Below are 22426 nucleotides of genomic sequence, written 5' to 3'. Positions count from 1 at the left end.
CCAGGGGCACTGCCTGCCAGGCTGCCTTTGATTAAGCCAGCACCTCTATTTCAGATGTCTAAGTTTTCAAAGAGGAGGAGGAACATTTATTTTTGAATGTTGTATCGATTATTGCCCCGAATCCAAGTATCACTTCAGACTCCCCCATGGAAAGTAAAGGGCCAGCTCTGTGGATGTGCAGTCTACACGGTATAAACTGTTTAAAGTATGTATTGCCTTCTAGTGTTGAGAGAGAGGAAGTTTGCAGATACAGCTTGTTATCTAATTCTTGTTTTTCTTGGGGGTAGAGTCTCTCCATAAGCCCAGGCTAGCCTTCAACTCAGTCTTCCTGAGTACTGAGGGATTATGGGCATGCACACCTGGTAAGACTGATTTTTTTGTTTTAATTTTCGAGACAGGTTTCCTGGCTGTTCTGGAACTCACTCTGTAGACTAGGCTGGCCTCCAACTCAAGAGATTCTCTGCCTCCTGGAGTGATTAAAGGTGTGTACCACCACTGCCCAGTTTTTTGTTTGTTTGAAGTGAGTCTGGTAATTGATCCAGATATTTTCCTATCTTTGAACCTTGCAGTTTTTCCACTCAATGTTGGTCTTTTGTTTTTCTCTTGAAATGGTCTATCTATATAGATCAGGTTGGCTTCCAACTCAGGATTGCCTGCCTCTGCCTCCCAAGTGGTGGATCAGATGTGTACGACATCACACCTAGCTTGACTCTAATTTATTGTGCAGGTTTTCTAATCCTACTCTGTGATTGAGGAGGTTGTGCTATTCCCATGGGTTAAGGAATCTGCACAAGGCCTGTCACTGTAGGGTCTGGATTCAAAGCCAGCCTTCCAACTAGACCACTGTTGTGTGCTCTCCAAGCCAGTAGCTAGCTCAGTGTGTCTGGCTTTTCGCTTGATAATTAGAGCAGCACTAATAGAGGACAGTCAACAAGGTACAAATTCCAACAGAAGTCTCATTTTTTTTTTTTTTGGTTTTTCGAGACAGGGTCTCTCTGTGTAGCTTTGCGCCTTTCCTGGAACTCACTTGGTAGCCCAGGCTGGCCTCGAACTCACAGAGATCCACCTGGCTCTGCCTCCCGAGTGCTGGGATTAAAGGCGTGCGCCACCACCGCCCGGCCAGAAGTCTCATTTTTAAAATTACAGTAAATTCAAATGCCTCAAGGGCATTTGTGGTTTTTGAGGCAGGGTGTAGCTAGCTGGATCCCAGACTGACGTTGAATAGATCTTGCCTCAGCCTCCCCACTGCTAGGACAACAGGATAGTTGGGGGCACCTCTGAACTAAATCCCACTAAGTAAATACTTTATCTTGATTTTTCAGGTGAGAGATTTGATGAAAGTGTCTCGGAGTAGTGACAAAATCCCTTTTATGTCAGAATCATATCAAAGGTGTTTACATAATCAGTTAGGCAACAAGTAGACTTGTGTTCAGTTTTTCATTTTTAATATTTGGTTAAACAAAATACATCTTTGTAAACAAACCCAGCACAAGGCCAACAAAAAAAAGGGAATAAAGCAAGAAAAACAAAGCCTAGGGCTGCCCCTCGCTGGGCATCAGGGTCAGGATGCCCCTTCCTTAAAAGGAGTGGGGCTTTTTGCCCTCCGGCATCACATGGGTCCCTGTTCCTAAGCACCAGAATTGGATATGAACAGAACCAGCCCTGAAATGCTTAAGCGTCTTTGTCCATCCCACTGGCTCATGGACTCCGCGTGCATGGGCCTCCTTTGCAGTGCCATTTGCACAGGCCCAGGCAGGTCTGGAGGGAGGAGTCTCCTCTCCCAGGAAATGGCTTACGACCACCGACAGTGCCAATGGACCCAAGGTCCGGCTTGTGACAATCAGCAAGGTCGGCTGTAACTTCTGGCTGGTAGTGATTGGAATGTCATTGTGCAGGGTCAGAGCTCCCCATGGTGCCAAGCAGATCCGGTGTAGAAAATGGTACAGATGACCGTGGTTGAGTGTAATGCAGTAGCCACCTGGGGCCTCTGCTACTCGAATAAAAAACGGCCTTGTTGGATTGAAGATACATGTGCAGAAAAAGTGCTGGTGTAAACATGCACTCCAGTCACAGTGGGGAGATAGCCCCTGCTTCACCCCAGTATGCTTGCTCAGGATTGACATGCAAGCCCCTAGGCTAGCTCTGCTGCCAAGGGAGAAGCCTGGCCATGGGGCAGCTCTCAGACCCGCAGAGACCATGGCTCCCTAAGGGCTGGCCAGGTCACCTGCCTGCCCACCTGCCTTGAAGGCCACCACAGCCACATTGGTGTGTGGTATGATATTTATTTCTTCTACTTATTTTCCAAAATTACAGGAGAAAAAAAATGGTCTAGAACTACTTGAGGTGGGGGTGAGCCGACCTCAGTTGGTGAAGGAAACTACACAAAGATGCACACAAGCAACCTGAGACTCCCATGCCACAGCGCTGGAGCCCAGGATGTGCCTACCAGTTCTCACTCTCAAACTGTGAGACTCACCTTCATGGCAGTTTCCTCCCAACTCTGTCCCCAACTTTGGAGTTCGATGCCAATGGTAGATGTGTTTCTGACTTTGCTAAAATGGGCCAACCAGGAGTGCTGTCCCTCTTCATTGTCTTTGCCCCAGAGCTTCCTGAGTCAATGTAGTGAAATGGTAGGGACATACTGGAGTGAAAAGCTACCCGTGACTGTCCCGTGACTGTCCTAGTGGGGCTTCAGCTCCACAATATTAGGCATCTTTTCCACCACTGTCTTGCTGGGATACCGTGCAATTTACCTACTTTGGAATATCAGAACTTTTCAGTATAAAACTCCAAGGCTGGCTAGGATTAAAAACGGGGTAAGAGGTGGCATTATGGATGCAGATGGCATGCGGTGCCACCACTAGGGGCTTGACAGTTTCCTGAGACGCTTATGCTCTGGGTCCTCTGAGCGAGTCACTGGGCTCTGTGTGTACTGTGTCCTTGGACACCCTGGTGCCACAGGAGATAAAAAGAGGAGGCGGCCCCCCTGTGAGCCTGGAGCATCAGTGACAACTACCAGCAGAACCTGTGTCAAGTCCTCACAGAAAGGGGAAATAAGCAAGCGCCCCCAAGGACCCCTTTCACCCTCCCTCTGAAATAGAAAAGGGTGTTCAATGGCTTGCCCTAAGTGTTCAGAGCTCCTCCTACCTTCTTCCCCCAGGCACAGACAGTGCTTGGTGGCTCTGTGACAGTCCACACACCTGTCCTATTGCACTGGCAAATTTGAGGGGGAAACCCAATGAGATGTTTGGGGAAGTGGCTGGACAGACCCATTGTAGAGGCCACAGCACATCAAAGAGGGCTGGAGGGTTGAGGCGAAGAGTGGGTCTAGCAGAACTGTCACACATCCGCCCTCCAGCTCTGATGGGCTTCCACTTCTTCTGGTACCACCAGTAGGAGTTCACAGTTTTTTCCTCGCAAATGGTATTTTAGAAATTTCCTATGGAAGAGGGAATAGGCAAAAAGAAATGAGATGCCACTGATTTGCAGATTGCAGTCTTGGGGTCACCCATTCATCAGAATAGACACCTTCCCACTTAACACCCATGGCAATCCTCTTTTGTTTGTTTGTGACAGGGTTTCTCTGTAGCTCTGGCTGTCCTGGAACTCACTCTGTAGACCAGGTGGCCTCAGATTCAGAGATCCACCTGCCCCTGCACCCTGAGTGCTGGGATAAAAGAGGTGCACCACCACCACAACCACTAGGCTACCCCTATGGCAGTCCTATAACTCCGGGGTGACTGACTTAGAGGGTCCAGGCTTGGTTACTCCTCCATTCCGGTTAGAATTCCAGTCTCAATTTCTGCTCATTCTCAGATATTACTGCCATTAGTGTGCTGCTGTGAGTTCTAGAACACAGCATATTCTAATGGTTACTAAGTGTCAAACAAACAGAATAGCATAAAACCTGGGCCAGCTCAAGGTAAAGCACTTGCCAAGCAGGCCTGACAACCTGACTGAGATCCCAGGAACCCACAGTGGAAGAAGATTAACACCTGAAAATTGTCCTTTGGCCTCCATTTATGCCCAGGAGCACACACACCTGCACACATACAATAATAAAAGGAAAAACTTCAGTTACAGGGCTGGGAGTGGTGATGGCGTATGCCTTTAATCCCAGCACTCAAGAGGCAAGGGCAGGCAGAAGGTAGATCTGAGTTCAAGGCCAGCCTAGTCTACATAAGGAGTTCTAGGACAGCCAAGACTACATAGAGAGACTCTAAAACAAAACACCGACAAAAACCTTTGGTCATAGAGAAACTTAACCCTGTCTGAACTGTATCATCTTCCTCTCTCTTAACTGGCAGTTGTCTAAATGGAGAAGTGGCTGTCGGCCCCACCAGACCAGAAGGCTAGAATCATGGATGTGAAACCCGTTATCAAACGGATGGAGTCCTAATTGAATCTTCAGTCTAAGACCCTATGATTCCAAGAAGGCAGGGCAAGGATCGAAGGACAGAGGAACTTCCTTTGTCAAATAGTCAGATGAGTTTGACTTCCCAGTACCCCAAGCTAAAAGCCTGAAAGCCCAGCCTTTGGGGGTCACCTGAGCTCACTCTCGCCTCCAATCCACTCTGGCATCTTGAGTTTGGAGTCAAGGTTGTAGTAGGCCCCTCCCACCTCACGAACGCAGATCCAGTGCTGTCTTTTGAGAGGCAACTTGAGGGGACCCCAGCACAGGCTGGAGGGCAGGTTCATGATGAAGCCCATGACGTTACTGAGAGCAATGACACCCACGTCCCTGCAGGAGAGAAAAGGTGTCAGGCTCTGGGGCAGCCACTCTGCATGGCTGCCCCCATTCACTTGGGGTTGGCACCATAACCAGCCCTTGTTGGCGAATCAAGTTTGGTTCTCTACCTGCGCTTGTCCCACCAAACAGCCTCATAGCCTTTGGTTTGAAGTGCTGCCATGATGACATTCACATCATAGTTCCCATTTCCCAGCATGCTCTTCTTGTGGGGCGTCACCATAGTGTTTGGAGACAACCTACAAATGTAAAAGGAGAAGCTTAGGCTCGCTGACCCGCCCCGCCTCCCCAGCCCTGTACCACCAGAAAGCATTTTGCAGCGCGGCCCTGGAAGCTGGTTCCCTCGGCAGAACGGTCTCACAAGTTTCTACCTAAGCACTGCATGCCTGGCTCCTCCGGCTAGCCTAGAGATTGCCTCTCCCAGTGCAAGACAATTCAGGAAGGTTGAGACCTAGCTAGCCTTTTGGGGAGGAGTGTTACAGTGAAGGGAGTGACCACAAGAAATGATGCGCAGGGCGTGGTAACCCACTCCTTTAATCCAGCACTCGGGAGGCAGAGGCAAGCGGATCTCTGTGATTTGGAGGCCAGCCTGGTCTACAGAATGAGTTCCAGGACAGCCAGGGCTACATAGAGAAACCCTGTCTCGATAAACAAAACAAACAAGAAATGCTCCATGGAAGTACTGGTCTTCTTTATGAACTCCTGTCACCACGGCCTTCCTACTGCTCTTTCTCTTGGATACAAACCTTTCTAAAAAAAACACCGACAAAGCTAGGCATGGGCATGGTGGTTGTAGTGGCTGTGGTGGTGGCGGTGGTGGTGGCGGCGGCAGCGACGCGGCAGCACACACCTTTAATTCTGGCACTAAAGAGCCAGAGGTAGGATAGTCTCTGTGAGTTCAAGTCCAGCCTCATCTACTTAGTGAGTTGTAGGCCAGTCAGACATAGTGAGACCTTCCTTCACTATGAAAGTAACAAAACCACTAGTAAGTGATATGTGATTTTTTTTAATTTTTTTTTAATTTTTATTTTTTGTTTGTTTGTTTGTTTGTTTTTTCGAGACAGGGTTTCTCTGTGTAGCTTTGCGCCTCTCCTGGAACTCACTTGGTAGCCCAGGCTGGCCTCGAACTCACAGAGATCTGCCTGGCTCTGCCTCCCGAGTGCTGGGATTAAAGGCGTGCGCCACCACCGCCCGGCTGATATGTGATGTTTTAAGTGGCACAGGTAGTAACTGTTACTCCTGCCTTTTGCAATGTCAGTACTCTACTTAAGACTTGTACTTCGGTAATCATGAAATATTCAAAGGTGTGTAGTAGTTGAGACAGGCAGCATAACTGCATGAACTGGAGCCAAGTGAAAGGCAATAAAAACTAACGAGGTCTATATTAAACTGGAATGGAGAACTCATCTACAGACTGTGTGTGTGTGTGTGTGTGTGTGTCCCCATGCATGAGTGCCTGCGTGTATCCTGAAAAAATAAAAAATAAAAGCACAAAGAATCAATTGAAAAGAAACAAACCCTATAGGCAGAGGCAGGTGAATCTCTGAGTTTGAGGCCAGCCTGATCTACATACAGATTGAGTTCCAGGACAGCCAGGGCTACACAGAGAAGCCCTGTCTTGGAAACAAACAAAAAACCTTATACCAGATAAACAAAACTCAACTGTAGCTCTGGTGGCCTACCCAGCCTTCAACTAAGGTCTCCCTCCATACTAGCTCAGGCTGGCCCTGAAGTCAGGATCCTCTTGCCTCAGCTCCAAAGGGCCAGGATTAGAGGTATGCACCACCCACCTATTTCAAGCCCTTTTCTTTTTTATTGCTCCTTTTAGCAATTCCATTTTCCAGCTGAGGCTTGTACTGAAAGGCATTTCTCATCTTATTATTTTGTTTTCATAGTCTAGAAAAGCCAGGAGATGAGGAAGGCCATGTTGACTGGAGGGTTAACATATCTTTTTGTTGTTGTTGTTTTGGGACAGGGTCTCTGTACATTGCCCTGGCTGTCCGGTAACTCACAGAAATCTGCCTACCTCTGCCTCCCAAGTGTTGGGATCAAAGGTGTTGTGTCACATGATGGGTCAATATGTCTCTAACATTCCTATAAAGGGAGAGGAAAACGTGGTAGGTTCTTCAGGAAGGAAGATATCCAGAGGTTGCACCGTGTCACTTCCAGAAAAAAATATCTACTTTGGGCCAAAGAAGTCAGTTCTAAAACTTTAAGAAATTTTGCTTAAACTTCTTCAAACATAGCATCCATACTGATTTGGGGTGGGTGTTGGCAGTTCGAAAGCATTATTCATGCCAAGCAAACACTCTGCCGACTGAGCTATATCATGAGCCCCTTTTTCAAAAATAAACATGCCCTTGGCTGTGTTTAAAACTCTCCAGTTGCAGAGGCTGGTGGCGCACACTTGTAACCCCAACAATCGTAAGTCTGGGGCAGGACTGGGAGTTCCAGGCCAGCCTGCACAGTGTGGGAAAGACATGTCTCAAAACACAGAAGTGGGATCGAGTGGCTGGAGGATGACCCAGTCCTCACATGGTGGCTCAAAACCACCTGTAACTCCAGTTCCAGGGGATCTGAAGCCCTTTCCTGGCCTCCATGAGCAATGGACACAAGTGAGGCACAAACATATATACAGTCAAAATAGCCATACCCATAAAATAAAAATAAATGAATCTTTCTAGAAATAATATGAGCAGTCTCTCTTGAAATCCTGGGACTCTACAGCTTGAACTGTCACAGTGATTTATTTTACTTTGTTTTGTTTTGCAGAGCCTCACTATGTAACTAGCTGGAGCTCACTAGGTAGAGCAGGTTGGCACTGAACTCAGAGATCTTCCTGCCTATGCCTCCCAAGTGCTGAAATTAAAGGCGTGTGCCACCATACTGGGTGGGCACCACAGGGATTTAGGGCTGGAGAGTTGACTCTGATTAAGGGCACTGGCTACTCTTAGAGAAAACCCAAGTTTGATTTCTAGCACCCACATGATGGCTCATAACAACCTGGAATTCCAGTTTCTGGGGAAAAGGGCTCACTTGCTTATCTCTAGAGCAAAGGCACCAATTCCCCATGTTGCAACCAAATGTCATTTACTGTGATGCTCATCACCTGCTCAATACTAGGACTACTGCTTTAGGAAATGCCTCATTTAATCCTCACACTAGGAGGTATGAATTCATTCCATTTAAGTACAAAATCCTGAGGTGTGGAGCTGGAAGATGGCTCATTGGCTAGGAGTGTTTGCTCTTCTGGAGGCCCTGAGTAGTTCCCAAAATCCACAGCAGGCAGCTCACAGCCATCCAAGTCCAGCTCCTAGGGATCTGATGCCTCTAGGTTCCTCAGGTACCTGCACTCATGGGCACATACTCATACATAATTTTGTTGTTGTTGTTTGTTTTTTTCCAGACAGAGTTTCTCTGTGTAGCTTTGGAGCCTTTTCTGGAACTCACTCTATAGCCTAGGCTGGCCTCAAACTCACAGAGATCCACCTGGCTCTGCCTCCCGAGTGCTGGGATTAAAGGCGAGCTCCACCACTGCCCGGCCATACATAGTTTTTTATGTGCCATTTTCTTTCAATATATTTTCTGCTTCAAGCCCCCAACCCCAATTACCCAGAAAGTCCAGGACTGGGCACTTAAACAAGAGACTTCAAAAAGCTAAGGCAAACCAGCCTAAGATTAGCAGGCTCCCTCCAACAGGACCACAGTCTGGATGCTATTGTCTCCACTCAGCGCCTGATAGTAAAAGCTGGTGTGGAATAAAGTAGTTTCAGAAGCTAGCCCCTACAGGGGCTTTCTACAATAGGGTACCCTTAACAGGGCCAGGCTGTGTAAAGAGTGGTGTTTGTTGGCCTTGTCAAAAAGCTCTTCCCATAGGCATCCAGAAATTGGGTACCTAGGCAGCAGAAAGCAGCCCTAATCTGGGCCATGGCTGTGGGTGGTCCTTTTTTTTTTTTTTTAATGTACCTTTTTCTTTTCATTTCTTTTCTGATAATTTTTAAATAATAAAAATAAATTTTTTTTTAAATTCTAAAGTTAGGTGATTTTTTAAAGTATTTTTTTTCTTTTCTTATGAAAGGTATCTATGTGTGGTGGTGGCACACACCTTTAATCCCAGCAGGGAGGCAGAGGCAGATGGATCTGTGAGTCCAAGGCCAGCCTGTTCTACAGAGCCAGTTCCAGGACAACCAGGGCTGTTACACAGAGAAACTTGTTTTGAACCCTCCAACCACCCCAAAAAAGGTCTCATGTAGCCTAGGCTAACTTCAGAGTCACTATGTAGCCGAGGATAACTTCAAATTCCTAATCCTCCTGCTTCCAACTCCTAGGTGCTGGGAATGCCTGGCTTGTGCCATGCCAGCACATGAAGTCAGGTGATTTTCACTGCCATGAACACTAACAGTTGACGGAACTAAGCTCAAACCTGGGTTCATGAGAATCCAGTTGTCCTGCTTACAGTGGAGACCCAAGAGCCAGGGTGGGATGGGAGGTGGTAACCGGCTGCTGAGCAGAAAGGTCTGTTGAGTCCTGAGTCCCGAGGCTGAAACATGAGCACTAGGGCAAAGGTTCTCTCCTGGCAGTGGGAGAGAGCAGTGGAGAGGAGGCCAAGCTTGGGTGGTAGCAGATCCTTTCCCTCTACTCACTCTTCAGGAACCTATTGTGTGGCTTCCATCTTTCCTGGAGAGTCTCTGACCAATACAAGGAAGATGGCATCACCGGAGACTGCTAAGACTTCAACCTCCCATTGGCTACTTCCCTGCAGGCTCATGCCCAGAGCAGTGCTCTCCTGAGTCTCCCAATTCCATGCTCATTATTGGAGGCTCTGAGAGGCATCTAATATTTCAATACAGTAACAACAGGATGAGCCAGCAAGTAAAGTGGCTTCCTGTAGGAATGAGTCTCTAGCACAGTCTTCATCCTGAGTCTCCAGGAGAAGATTACATTGTGCTTCAGCCCTCAACACCAGACTACAAAGACATCTGTTTCGAAGGCTGCTTCTCAAGACTGCTGTCCCAGGATCTCTTGTCCTGCTCTCATCTTTTAAAAACTCTTGTTAAGATTCAGACCCTCGGGCTGGAGAGGTGGCTCAAAGGTTAAGAGCACTGCTTTTTCTTCCAGAGGTCCTGAGTTCAATTCCCAGCAACCACATGGTGGCTCGCAACCATCCGTAATGAGATCTGGTGCCCTCTTCTGGCCTGCAGAGATACGTGCAGACAGAACACTGTATACATAATAAATAAATCTAAAAAAAAAAAAAAGATTCAGACCCTCGCCAGGCAGCAGTAACACATGCCTTTAATCCCAGCACTCGGGAGGCAGAGCCAGAAGGATCTCTGTGAGTTCGAGGCCAGCCTGGTCTACAGGCACCAAAACTACACAGAGAAACCCTGTCTTGTCGAAAAACCAAAAAAAAAAAAAGATTCAGACCCTCTCTTGCCTATTCTCACTCTCTTTCCTAACTGGAGGCCCCTAGTCTACACTGGGCTTTTGAAAGACTCCCAGACTCATCTCCTTGACTCCAAACTCTCCTTCCAACAGGTCAGTGCATACATTTCTGCCACACTCGCCAAGGTATCATTTCCCCTCCTTCTCTGGGACTGACAGTATAGCCTACGGCCTGTTGGCCAACTCCGGGTCCCATCCTACTCAACCCACTGCTGTCCTCTCCAGGGAGCTTGGTATACTTCAGGCACCAAAACCATGTGGCCTTTAGTACTTTATCCTACTTCTGACGACAAACCAAATCCCACAGCTTCTTCTGGCTCAACCTCACATCCCCCTCTCTTCCACAGAATCCCTCCAGACTCTGAAAATGGAGGGAGACTCAGAGGACCACACATAATCCAAATTTATCCAAACACCATCAATACTAATTTATTGAAGAATTCATTTGGTAAGCATTCAAACAGTGAGTCCCTGGAACTCTTTAATGTTACCTCTCAGCCAGGCACTGGCATCTAATAACCATGTCCGAACTGATCAATATAGGGAGCGATGACACAGGACTGTTATCTAGTACTTGGGAGGTGGAGGGCCGAGGTTCAGAAGCTCAGTGTCATCTTATATATAACAAGTTCCAGATCAGTCTGGGCTACATGAGATCTCCTTTCAAAGACAAATCTGAACTGATCAATGTAGGAAATGCTAACAGTTTCCATTCCATTCTACAGGGCTGGTCATTTGTAGAAGAGGGATTGTCTACCCCTAATTCTCCCCCTGCCTCCCAAAAGTCTTTTCTTTTACTTTTAAGGATAACTGACTGCCCACTGGGTCAGCTGCTTCCTGGGGCGTTATCATTTAATCCTTCTACAATCTTTACTGTAAATAAGGAAGCTGAAGTGTAAAGGTTACAGTGGCTTGCACAGTCACGCACAGCTGCCATGTAAGTGGCACAGCGAGGAAGGAGCCTCGAAGAGGACACCGAACTGCCCACGGTTACTTCCCCACAATGGTCCACTACTTTGCTGATTTCTACAGAAATGCTGGGGCTTACAGCAAACCTCTGGTGTTTGCTACTGCAGCCAGAATTGGAAAAGATTCAAAAACTCTAAGGTGAGCTCTAGCCCAGGTTACCTCTCCAAAGTCACTACTATGCCTGCAATGGTAGTGATTTTGGATTTTTTTTTCCCTCCTTTTTTTTTTTTTTTTTTTTTTTTTTTGGTTTTTCGAGACAGGGTTTCTCTGTGTAGCTTTGCGCCTTTCCTGGAACTCACTTGGTAGTCCAGGCTGGCCTCGAACTCACAGAGATCCGCCTGGCTCTGCCTCCCGAGTGCTGGGATTAAAGGCGTGCGCCACCACTGCCCAGCTAGTGATTTTGGATTTTAATGAAGAGGGAAAAGGAGGGAGGGAGGGAGAGAGTTAATCAACTTTTTTCTCCCTTAATTCTTTCTTTCATCAGAATTTCCTAGTATGTTTCTAAATAAAACACAGCTCCTCCCATCACAGGTTTGGATGAGCTACTCCAATCCCTAGAGGTTAATACTCAGGACCTTAGCCAGGCAGTGGTAGGCAAATCTCTGCATGTGAGGCCACCCTGATCTACAGACTAAGTTCCATGACAGCCAGGGCTAGACAGAGAAATCCTGTCTCGAAAAACCAAACCAAACAAACCAAACCCCTCCGCCCTTTTCTTAGTTTCTCACCTTCTCAGACTTTTAAAGGTGGCTCTTCCTAGTTCTCCTGACTGAATGGTGAAGAAACCAGAGTGCTTACTTACCCTTGTGACCATTCACCAACACGCCTAACCTTCTGGTTCCTTTGTTCATTAGCGTTCCCCTGTCACGGGCTAGTTTCTGTCTAATTAGATTTTAACAACTATTCTGTTTAGGAGGAGTGCAGAGCTAGCTACAAGAACATCTGATCACTAAAACAATGAGAAAGGCCAGACACAAGGCTTTAGGCCTAAGCATTTCCAAAGTAGCCTAGCCAAAAAAAAAAGTAACCCCTAGCTACTACAGGGGCTGGAGAGATGGCTCGGGGGGTAGAGCATTGGTTATTCTTCCAAAGACCCAGGTTTGGTTCCCAGTGTGCACATGGCTGTATACCATCTGTATGACAACCATCGGTAACTCCAGTTCCAGAGAATCCAACACATGTATGTGGTGCAAAGACATTCACGCAGGCAACCCCCCCCAACATAAAACACAGTGAATAAGATCAAATAAATGCTACCACAAGATAATGTGTACAGTGGCAGAACACTGGCCTAGCACGCATAAGGCCAGAAATTCAATCCCTAGCACCACAAAAGATAAAAACTATCCTATGAGTTCACCTCTAAACCCTTCTTTTTCAGAGTTTGGAGATATACACATATGAAACACACACTGATGGCACGGGCCCACTGTCTGAGGTATCTTCTCCGAGATCAAGCCTCAGTTATACCTGACCCCCCACCCCCACCCCCTACCCCCGCTGCTAATCAGCATTAGCTCTGTTCTAAATTCTTACTCATTTCTGTTCCAAGCATGAGTCACGTCATCTCCACAACTCTATTAAAACCCCACCCGGCTTTTGTATTTCTCCTCCTTCAACTGGCTAAAACTCAACTACTAGAATGAACTTCCTCTCAACAAATGGCTCTTATCAACACTTTCCTTCCATTTCCACCACATGAGCCACATTTTTAAACCAGCATAGATTAATCTCGTCAGCTTTCTTCTCTCTGAATACCAGTTTCTTTTCTTTTTTTTAAGAGAGAGCGAGCAAGCGCGCACACGCAAGCACACATGCACGTGCATTGGTGTTTTTACCTATATGCATTTGTATGACGTTGCCAGATCCCTTGGAACTGGAGTTACAGACAATTGTAAGCTGCAGCGTGGTTGCTGGGAATTGAACTTGGGTCCTCTGGAAGAGCAGCCAGTGTTCTTAACTGCTGAGCCCCATGAATGGCAGTTTCTAAAGAGACCATCTATTCATTTTTAAACCGCTCCACTGTGCATGGCTCTCCCTGCACCTCAGTCTCTTAGACCTGCCCCGCAAATAGCCCTGAGGTGCCCTGCCCAGCTTGTTTTCTCTACAACGCCTCCCCGCACACTGCGAGTGGCTAGTCTTTCTCTCACCTTTTTCCTTTATATTTTCTTCTCGATTCCTTCCACACGTGGGGGGAGGAGGGGTGACATTACTTTAAAATGCTCTAGGGCTGGAGAGATGGCTCAGAGGTTAAGAACACTGACTGCTGTTCCAGAGGTCCTGAGTTCAATTCCCAGCAACCACATGGTGGCTCACAACCATCTGTAATGAGATCTGGTGCCCTCTTCTGGTCATACATGCTGTATACAAAATAAATAAATAAATCTTTAAAAAAAAAATTTTAAATGCTCTATAATAGAACTCCTCTGGAATTCTCTTACTGGTCAGCCTGTACTGTGCTGATTATGAACACAGAAATATACCACAATTTGCAAAAGCTTCAAAAGGAACAGGGCCCTGGTCCCTTGTGGGTGCTCAGCAGGTATTTACCATCTTTCACTCAGGGAAGAGGTATGTGAAAGACACCCACTGTTACCCACAACCATTTGATGATGCGGCCCAGACCCCCAGTCCAGCCCACCTACTAGCTGGAAAGGCAGCTACTGAAGTTCCTGCTTCTCTGATGAGCTTTTCCAGTCTACAGCAAGCAGCTAGGAGGAGAACTTTGGAGGCAGGCCCTGGAGCTGTAAAGCTTGGGCCCAAATCTGACCATTAGCAACTACGAACTCCATGTCCTGGTTTCTTCTTCTGGAATAATGGGAAACAACAGAGCCTACCTCCTAAGCTGGGTGTGAGGACTCAGCTGCCTGCGCAAAGAAGGCCCTCAGAATGGTGTAAAGTGTTGGTTTGTTAGTGGTCTCAAGATGATTAACTCGCCCCCATGGGACTGGACTAGGCCCTCTGGATACGGAAGACAGTTGATTGGCTCGAACTGTTTGGGGGGCACCCAGGCAGGGGGATAGGGATATGTCCCTGGTCTATGGGCAGGTTTCTGGAATCCGGTGCCTGTGGTGTGACACCTTGCACAGCCTTGGTGCTGTGGGGAGGGGCTTGGACCTGCCTAGGCTCAGTGTGCTGGGCTTTGCTGACTCCCCATGGGAGACCTCAATTTGGGGGATGTGGGGTGGCTTGGGAAAGAAGGCTGGGGAGTGGGAGGAGGGAGGGGGGTCTGTGGATAGCATGTGGAGTGAGTAGAAAATTTCTTAATAAAGAAAAATGAAAAAAAAAAAATGATTAACTCCTCTGTCAGTCCAGGAGCCAAACTCATAGAGGTCAAAATCTGTCAACTTGAGTACGACTAACTACATAATACCACTAACTAACTGGTAAATAATCTGACATTCACTTACTGGTGGGTAAAACTAGGCAAACTTCATAAACTCAGCCTGGTTCCCCGGATCATTGCTAAGGTTGCTCTGAGATTGTTAACACTCCACAGAGTACCAAGCACACTCAGGTACTCATGGTGAGTCATTTCCTTCTCCCTGCTTATAGATTAGGAAACAATTCAGAGCTGCCCAGAAGAAACACTAACAGTTGCCCAAAAGGAAGAAGTTGAGAAGCCTGGGTCCTCCTTTCTGTCACATGACTCGGTGGTCGAAGACACGTTTCTTACCTCCTAGGCGCGCACTGTGCTTGTGGACAGTGGTCATGGAGCAGACAGCACATCTGCCCTGCTGAGGCAAAGGCGGTACTCTGGTCTCTATCGGCACTGGGAAACGAGCACTGCTCTCACTGTGGAGCTCTAAGAGCACTCGGGTTGGAGTGCTTTTCAGGATAAGTGGTGCACACCTCTGCCTCACAAGTCACCCTAATCAGGCTGATTCTGGCCCCAATTCCTGTCTGTGCAGCAGTTACTTCATCTCCCATTGAGGTATCAGGAGGTCCTCTGGGGTCTCAAAGTATCCTTGGGGTCTGGGTATTCCAAACCTCTTCCAGCTCACCGTCAAAGCTGCTCTGGACCGCGTCATGCTGCTGGGTCCTGCAAGACACTACTCAACTCTTCAAAAGCCGAAGCAATGGGCATGAAGCTGAACTCTGACCACTTGTGGAGTGACAGATTTGTTCTAAAGGGTCCAAAAGGCCATCATTTTTCTTTCGGGGAGACAGTGCCAGGGACTGTACCTAGGACCTCCTGCATAATGTGCAAAGGCGCCATCACCGAATTTCTCACTAGCCCCAAGAGGGGGCCATCACACAGCAGCGGGAGGAGAGGTCTGGAGTCAGCTCCTCTCAAAAGCGCTGCTGTTCAGAAGCTGCTTTGGACAAATGACTTGATCTTTCTGTCCCTTGCTCTATCAGTAAAACGACTGTGAAGAGAGCCATACAAAACAATGTATGAAGAGCACGGTGGCCAGCACATGGCCTCAGAAAAGCTAAGCATTGTGGGTACACTTTTCTTGCGGTGCCCATCATGTCCCACCTTTGGTGACAGATGACTGTGGATGTATCGTGTCTCCTCCCTTCTAGACTGTAAAGTCCTTCATGGCAGGGTCTGGAAGGGAGTCATTACAGCAGTGACCACCACCGGGAGATACGAACTTGAACTCAACCCTGAGTCCATGGCTGGTCGGGTTATTTGGAGGAAACTAAGGATCTCTACAGAGCTCTGTCTCCATCACAACATGGGAATAACACACGCAACAAGGGGTCCCCTGTCTGGCCAGATCCGTGGTATCAACACAACTGAGGCTACTCCACAACAGATGGACCAGAGATGGCGAGTTATCTCCCATTCCTGTGCTCCTTATAGCGACCGACAGCGTCTAATTCCAAACCTGTAGGTTTGAAGGTTTACGTGCCTGAGGCGATGCACCACCCACACAAATTCAGAAATACCAAGAAGTGGGGATCAAGATGCCAAGCAGGACAGCCTTACCTCTGGAAAATCTCCTGCAGCGTTTCCCGCGTGAAGGCGTTGCTGTCCTGGAAGACGTTGTTGAGGGCGTGAAGGGCACAGAGCTCCCTGCGCTGCTTCTCATGGTAGATTTGGGGGGGTGCTGCCTGGGGAAGCTCCAAGGATTCAGATTTGGACTTGTCCCCTTTCCATGGCATGCAACTCATGTTTTTCGATTTAGGTTCCAGACAGAGCCGATAAACACCCCCACTCCTTCCCTCCTGAATCAGAAGGTCTGGGCTTCTCTGTCTTCAGATTCCTGAGGTTTCACCTTATTCTCTGGTGTCCATGATTTATGCTTTGTCACTGGGAGAAAAGGTTGGACTCAAAAGGGACCAAAAAAAAAAAAAAATCCACCTCTTCTGTCTTCTCGGTAGAAAAAAATAACTTTTGGATTAGTTTATTTAGCCACCACTTTCAAAGTGCAGAATTAAAAAGAACATATAAAACGTAAGATTCCTCCCTTTCACTACCTCCCCGCCCACCCCCTTTGGGGTGGGGAAAAAAAAAAACAACACGCTTTCCTGGCTGTGTTTTCCTCTCTGCAGATGCCAACTAGGCCTCAATGCAGGAGGGCAAAGCCGAATGGGTCACATCGCTCCTTTTCTTCCATCTCGTCCGAATCTCAACGCCACGGACTCTGAAGACTCGGTTGGATGGTGAAGAAGAAAACGCCCGAAGCCAACAGCTAGCGAGGGCCGGCGGGCGTGCGGCCGCGGGCCGCGCGGGGGCTTCGGGGGCAGTCCTCCATGCCCGCCGGCAGGCTGGCGGACTCGGCCCAGCGGAGGAGACGCTTGGCCTCGGCGCGGGCGGAGCTGCGGGAGGGCCGGGGAAGGGGAGCGGCGGCTGGGGCGCCGCCGCAGGGAGGTCCCCGCCGGGCCCGCGAGGGTGCGGCCGGACGCCCGCCTCGCCCCGCGCAGCCCTGGCCCACCCGGCTGGCCGTCCCCGCCGCGACCTCCCGCCGTCACGTGAGGCGAGCTCCGGCGCCCTCCCGTTGCCAGCCCCGCGGGGACCGCTCGTCGTCCCCCCCCTCGGCCTCCACCGGGAGAGCTGGCGGGCCACCACCTGGGCCGCGCGCGGGCGAGCAGGAGGCAGAGCGGGCGGGCGGGCGGGCGGGCACGCGCACCTGAGCCCGACGTCAGCGGCGCTCACCCGGCGCGCGCCCCGGACACGCCCCCGCGTCGACCCCGCCCACCAACCTTCGTGTCACCCCTGACGTCCGTGTGAAGCAATCGGCGCCCGCGGAAAGGGGGGGGGGGATCTCCGCGGGGCTTGTGGTTCCGGGAGCGGACCGGCGGGGCTGCGGAGCCCGGAGTAGCGGGGAAGGTCGATCTGTAGCTTCTCCGCGGCTCCGCCCCGGCGCCGGCTCCCTCCTCGGGGCGGAGTGCTTTTTTGAGCCTGGCTGGAGAGCGGCTGCTGCCGCCCTGGCCCACTGATGTTCACCAGATTTCCAGACACTTTACCAAGGCGGTCGGGCACAGTTCTTGGTTGGTGAACCCGACCGCCTCCTGTTTTCTAGGAGCGCTGAGGGCAGGAGCCTCGCCCGGGAGTCCTATTTCAAATGGAAAGGAGAGTTCTATTTCAGATCCTTGGTGTCGTATTCACTTTCACGCCACACAAACCACTGCCCTTTTGCTCTGCAACCTCTTGGTGGCTGTCACTAGGTCTTCCTTTCTGTGTTTTCTTTTTTCCCTTCCCGCCCTTCCTTTTAGACTCCTCTCTCTCTCTCTCTCTCTCTCTCTCTCTCTCTCTCTCTCTCTCTCTCTCTCTCTGTGTGTGTGTGTGTGTGTGTGTCCATCTGTCCTCTAGCCCAGCTGGCCTCGAACTCATTAAATAACCAAGAATAACTAGTTTGTGCAGGGCCTGGTACTCCTATCAACTAGGGCTCCCTATTTTCTGAGTTTAGAGCTGAGTACATTGTGACAAAAGGCAGACAATTTGAAGTTTCCGGTGGATTTAAATTGTCATTGTCTCTAGCTCAACAGATTCGCACTTTCAAAGCAGTGGTTCCTCCAGTCCTCAAGACTATTCCAATCCACAGTGTTATGCAACACGTCTGAGTGATTGCCACGTGGTAGGGAGTCCTCTGACTCTACCTAGACTCCTTTTGAATTATCTTAAAGGTTTGTGTGATTTGTAAACCACCAAATAGTTACAGTGTATTTACGTAGGATTTAGCTCCTAGGGACTTGCTGCTGTGCCGCCAGCATTATTGTAAACACTTTACATATATAAATTAACTTGTTTGCTGCCAAGTGTCATATCAGGCATTTCTCTCTTCTAGGGAGAACACTGACGCACAAAGAAGGTGATCAAGTTGTTTGAAATCACTGTATCTGTAATGAATTAAGGGTTTGAACTTGGGCTAAACTGTTTTCAGAAAGAGAACCTAAAGATGGATAGGGAATTACCTCTAAAGTGTCACTTTTTACACTTATTCTCACTTTCAATTCAAAAAGTGAGTGTTCCATGTATCATTTCTGCGCAAATCCTATAGTGAGAAGGACATGTTATTTTCAGTCAAGTATCAAGGTATTCTGAAACTGACCTCTTCCTGGTCATAAGATGCTAAATATTAACTAAAGCAATAGAGTTAATGCAAGTGATACCTCTGCTCACACCCTCAGACAAGCAGTGAGCAACCACCAATTGAATTCTGAATACCTGGAGATACTTTCAGAACCCACAAATAAGGCCTACAAGGCTGCCTCTCACTTCAGATGCCACTCAGGAGTCTCAACCACTGGAATTTCTGGCCTACCTACTGTATAAACTTTCTCATGGCCCTTCCTTGATCCAACTTAATCTGCTACAATAGCTCACTCAACCCAGGGATGCACTATACTTGCATTTACCAGTTTATTACAAAGAATAACACCAAGTGTACAGAAGAACAGTCAAATGAGAGAGACATACAGTAAAGTATGTAGGAAGGGGGCTTCCATGCCCATTCTGGGTGAGACATCCTCAGAAACTTTCTTAGGGCTTGAGAATCGATTCAGTCACTGAATTGCTCACAGCATAAGTGAGGACCTGAGTTTGGCTCTCCAGCACCCACATAAAAAGCCAGGCAGGAGGGTATATGCCTTGTAATCTCAGGAGAAGCAGAGGCATGAAGATCCTTAGGGTTTCCTGGGCAGCTAGATTGGTCAGATCAGTAAGATGAAAGACTCGTCTCAAAAAAATAAGACAGAGGGGCCTGGAGAGGTTGTCCAACAGTTAAGAGCACGATGCTCTTTCGGAGTTCTCAGCTCCCACATGGCACTCACAGCCACCTGCAACTCCAGTTCCAGGGGATCGGATGCCCTCTTTCAGCATCTGTGGGCACCGAGCATGCACGTGGTGCACATACAATAAACAGGCAAAACAGTCATATACATAAAATAAAAATAAATCTTTTTAACAGTGGCATGATGATCCATGACTTTGGGAGACAGAGGCAGATGGATAGCTGTGAGTTGAGCATATGATGATGATGATATATATACACACATATATCATATATATACATATATACATATGTGATGGAGATGGGGCTGGCAAGATGGTTCATCTAGTAGAGGTGTGTGCTGTGAAAGCACAAAGACCTGAGTCTGATTACCAGAAACTATGTAAAGACAGAAGGAGGGAGCCACCTCCACAAAGGTGTCTTCAAAGTACCACGTGTGTGCATGGCATATGTGCCCACCACACATCACACACACAACAATGAGTAACTTAAAAAAAAAAAAAAAAGGAAGAGTGGTTGAGGAGACACCCAGTGTGAATTTCTGGCCTCCACACATATAAGTACACATGTGTGTGCATGCATAACACACACACACACACACACACACACACACATACACACACACACACACAAAACCTTCATGTATCCAGTTCTCTGTTAGTCCTTTAGAGGAAGGTTGTCATTTTCATTTTATTTTATTTTTGTGTATGGGTGTTTTCTCTGCATGTATGTTTTTGTACCATGGGGATGCCTGGTGCCCTTGAATGCCAGAACTGAGTTATAGATGGTTATGAGCAACCCCGTGAGTACTGAGAATCAAACCCCTGCCCTCTGGAACAGCAGCCAGTGCTCTTAACCACTGAACCATCTCTTAGTTAGGGTTTCTATTGCTGTGAAGAGACAACATAACCATGGCAACTCTTTTTTCTTTAAAGTCATCTTTTTTTTTTATAATTTATTTATTTTTATTTTATGTACATTGGTGTTTTGCTTGCATATATGTCTGTGCGAGGGTGTCAGATCCCCTGGTACAGGAATTATAGACAGTTGTGAGCTGCCATGTGGGTGTTGAGAATTGAATCCAGGACCTCTGGAAGAGCAGCCAGTGCTCTTAACCACTGAGGCATCTCTCTAGCCCCTGGCCACTCTTAAAGAAGAAAACATTTAATTGGAGTGGCTCACTTACTGTTTCAGAGGTTCAGTCCATTATAATCAAGGTGGGAAGCATGGCAGCATGCAGACAGACATGGTGCTGGAGAAGGAGCTGAGAGTCCTACATCTTGCAGGCAACAGGAAGTCAACTGAGACACTGGGTGGTATCCTGAGTATAGGAAACCTCAAAGCCCACCCCACAGTGACACACTTCCTCCAACAAGGCCATACCTACTCCAACCAAGTCACAGCTCCTAATAGTGCCACTCCTTATGAGATTATGGGGCCAATTACATTCAAACTACCACACCATGTTTCAGGGAGGGATTTTATGGAAGTTTTATTACATAAGTATCATAGATGAAATCATTAGCCATGGGTGACCAACTCAAGCTGCAGTCTTCTCTTTCCCCAAAGAGTGGGTCATGGGACCAAACTCTCTTTTTAAATCTGTCTGTGAAAACTCTCTGTCCAGCTGACTTGCTGGTATGCAGAAAGAAAATGTCACTCTGGAGATTCCAATAGTTTAAGGAACTGTTTAATAGGAGATAGACTAAGACCTACCACACCTTTCATATTGCCCAATCACTAGTGAAGAAAAAAATGCCTTGATATTTGGGTTTTCTAAGAAATCAAAATTTCATTTATTTATTTATTTATTTATTTATTTATTTATTTATTTAGGTTTTTTGATAGTGAATTTCTCTGTGTAGCCTTGGCTGTCCTAGAACTCACTCTGTAGGCCAGGCTGGCTTTGAACTCACAGAGATCTTCCTGTCTCTGCCTGCAGAGTGCTGGGATTAAAGGCATGCACCACCACTGCCCGACAAAATTTTAATATTTTAACTACATCATGGGATCAGATAAAAGAGTATATAGGTTGAGTAATGAGCAATTTACCCAGGAAAAAAGGGGGGCATCAAAATAACTTATCAGAACTCCTTCAGTAATGTGGCAGGATATAAGATCAACTCAAAAAAGTCAGTAGCCCTCCTATACACAAATGATAAAAGGGTTGAGAAAGAAATCAGAGAAACATCACCCTTTACAATACTCACAAATAATATAAAATACCTTGGAGTAACACTAACTAAACAAGTGAAGGACCTGGTTGATAAGAACTTTAAGTCTCTAAAGAAAGAAATTAAAGAAGATATCAGAAAATGGAAGGATCTCCCATGCTAATGGATAGGTAAGATTAACATAGTAAAAATGGCAATCTTACCAAAAGCAATCTACAGATTCAATGCAATTCCCACCAAAATCCCAACACAATTCTTCACAGACTTGGAAAGAACAATACTCAACTTCATATAAAAAAAAAAACCAAGGATAGTTAAAAGAATCATGTATAATAAAGCAAACTCTGGAGGCATCACCATCCCTGACCTCAAGCTCTACTATAGAGTTATAGTAATAAAAACAGCTTGGTACTGGCATAAAAACCGACATACAGACCAAATAGAATCGAATTGAAGACCCTGACATTAATCCATGCACATATGAACACCTGATTTCTGACAAAGAAGCCAAAACTATACAATGGAAAAAAGAAAGTATCTTCAACAAATGGTGCTGGCATAACTGGATGTCAATATGTAAAAGATTACAAATAGATCCATATCTGTCACCATGCACAAAACTCAAGTCCAAGTGGATCAAAGACCTCAACATAAATCCAGTTACACTAAACTTGATAGAAGAGAAAGTAGGAAGTACTCTTGAACGCATTGGCACAGGAGATCACTTCCTAAATATAACACCAGCAGCACAGACACTGAGCACAACAATTAATAAATGGGACCTCTTGAAACTGAGAAGCTTTTGTAGGGCAAAAGACACGGTCAATAAGACAAAAAGAGCTTACAGAATGGGAAAAGACCTCCACCAACCCCACATCTGACAGAGGACTGATCTCCAAAGTGTA

At 47.3% G+C, this 22426-nt stretch overlaps 1 protein-coding gene across 2 annotated transcripts; it reads right to left on the bottom strand.

Annotated features, from left to right (window-relative positions):
* Nucleotides 1-1423: 1423 nt before the first annotated feature.
* Nucleotides 1424-16462, bottom strand: Josd1 (Josephin domain containing 1). 2 transcript variants are annotated; one of them, XM_059247299.1, is made up of 4 exons: nt 16101-16462; nt 4858-4986; nt 4547-4741; nt 1424-3439 (listed from the first exon to the last, which is right to left on the bottom strand). In XM_059247299.1, exons 1-4 carry the CDS (start codon nt 16283-16285, stop codon nt 3340-3342), a joined length of 609 nt encoding a protein of 202 aa, XP_059103282.1. In that variant the 5' UTR covers nt 16286-16462; the 3' UTR covers nt 1424-3339. The 2 variants fall into 2 exon arrangements, with proteins under 2 accessions (XP_059103282.1, XP_059103284.1); XM_059247301.1 differs by having other exon boundaries at nt 3322-3439; nt 4557-4741.
* Between the last annotated feature and the right edge of the window lie 5964 nt (nt 16463-22426).

Source organism: Peromyscus eremicus, chromosome 20, assembly GCF_949786415.1.
Source record: "Peromyscus eremicus chromosome 20, PerEre_H2_v1, whole genome shotgun sequence".
In the NCBI taxonomy this organism is placed as follows: domain Eukaryota; kingdom Metazoa; phylum Chordata; class Mammalia; order Rodentia; family Cricetidae; genus Peromyscus; species Peromyscus eremicus.
This window is presented reverse-complemented; position numbering and strand designations above follow the sequence as displayed.